Below are 1,340 nucleotides of genomic sequence, written 5' to 3'. Positions count from 1 at the left end.
ACCGAGAAGAACGCACCGACGAGAACGCACCGACGAGAACGCACCGAGAAGAACGCACCGACGAGAACGCACCGACGAGAACGCACCGACGAGAACGCACTGAGAAGAACGCACCGACGAGAACGCACCGACGAGAACGCACTGAGAAGTACGCACCGACGAGAACGCACCGAGAAGAACGCACTGAGAAGAACCAGTGGAAATAAAATGGTGTTAAAATAAATCAAAACATCTTGTAAAGGGATGTAGAACTAAAAACAGGAACACGTCTGTGCTGGTTATTGTCATGAACTTATCAGATGTTTGAAGCCACTTAGAGAGGTAGGACGATAATAATTAATTATATTAAATTAATACTTCAGTTAATCTCTTCAGTCCAACTGATGTAATCTAAATGTTTCTTGAGCAGAGATTAAACCGAGTTAAACAATAAATGAATGTTTCTTTTGTTCCTGACTGTAACATATTATATATATTTATATATATTATAAATATATTTTATATACATTTGTATATTGCAGTACTTGTGTATTTTCTGTGTTCTGCTCAGATTCCTCAGAACCTGCCGTGTTCCGTCACTTTACAGCCCGGCCCGGAGGACACGGGAAAGGTACCGTCCAGTCCTTCTCCGACTCGTTCCAGCTGTTGGGTTTTATTTGAGTCTTTAAACAGGAAGTCCAGTAAAAATAAAATCTTTATTTTCTTCAAACCTAAAACAAAACCTCTCTTTAGAACTTTAATTTGTACTAAATCTAATTTGTCTCAAAGTTTCTCCAGATTAAACTTTTAAAGATTTAATCTGGAGATTGTCTCTGGAAATAAAAACAAGTTTAATTTCTTCACTTCTGCTCCGAGCCAGATTAATTTAACCTGGAATGGTTCTGATGGTCGGAGGAGCTGTGTTCTGCAGCCTCCAGTCTGGGCGGCCAGTTTATGTTCTGGTTCTGATGGTTCTGTCGCTGCGGTTCCTCCTGCAGGCCTGCGGAGTCGACTTTGAGATCAGAGCGTTCTGTGCCAAGTCCATAGAGGAGAAGATCCACAAGAGGTGGGTTCGGTTCTGGAGGTTCTGACGGGACCCTCAGGGCGTAAACCTGTGAAGGGCTCTTATTTTGAAGGATGTGTTAAAGTTCTGGCGCTGCCAGGTGGTCCGGTTGGTGACGGCGCTGTCGTTGGCAGGAACTCTGTTCGTCTGGTGATCAGGAAGGTCCAGTACGCTCCGGAGAAACCAGGACCTCAACCCATGGTGGAGACGACCCGCAGCTTCCTGATGTCGGACCGGTCCCTGCACCTGGAGGCCTCGCTGGACAAGGAGGTGCGCACACACACACACACACACACAC

At 45.2% G+C, this 1,340-nt stretch overlaps 1 protein-coding gene and 1 pseudogene across 1 annotated transcript in view; one reads left to right on the top strand and one right to left on the bottom strand.

The window, feature by feature from the left end:
- Positions 1 to 1,340, bottom strand: part of LOC119420771 — a 261,041-nt pseudogene that overhangs the window by 246,817 nt on the left and 12,884 nt on the right.
- The window catches only part of LOC119420737 (arrestin red cell), a 5,082-nt gene continuing 4,028 nt past the window's right edge, over positions 287 to 1,340 (top strand). Inside the window, exons 1-4 of the mRNA XM_037688167.1 lie at positions 287 to 301; positions 551 to 610; positions 978 to 1,045; positions 1,177 to 1,312. Of these exons, the coding sequence (XP_037544095.1) occupies positions 287 to 301; positions 551 to 610; positions 978 to 1,045; positions 1,177 to 1,312 (279 nt within the window). The remainder of the gene's footprint in view (positions 302 to 550; positions 611 to 977; positions 1,046 to 1,176; positions 1,313 to 1,340) is intronic.

The sequence above is a fragment of the Nematolebias whitei genome, chromosome 14, assembly GCF_014905685.2.
Source record: "Nematolebias whitei isolate Nwh7 chromosome 14, NemWhi1, whole genome shotgun sequence".
Classification (NCBI taxonomy): domain Eukaryota; kingdom Metazoa; phylum Chordata; class Actinopteri; order Cyprinodontiformes; family Rivulidae; genus Nematolebias; species Nematolebias whitei.
This window is presented reverse-complemented; position numbering and strand designations above follow the sequence as displayed.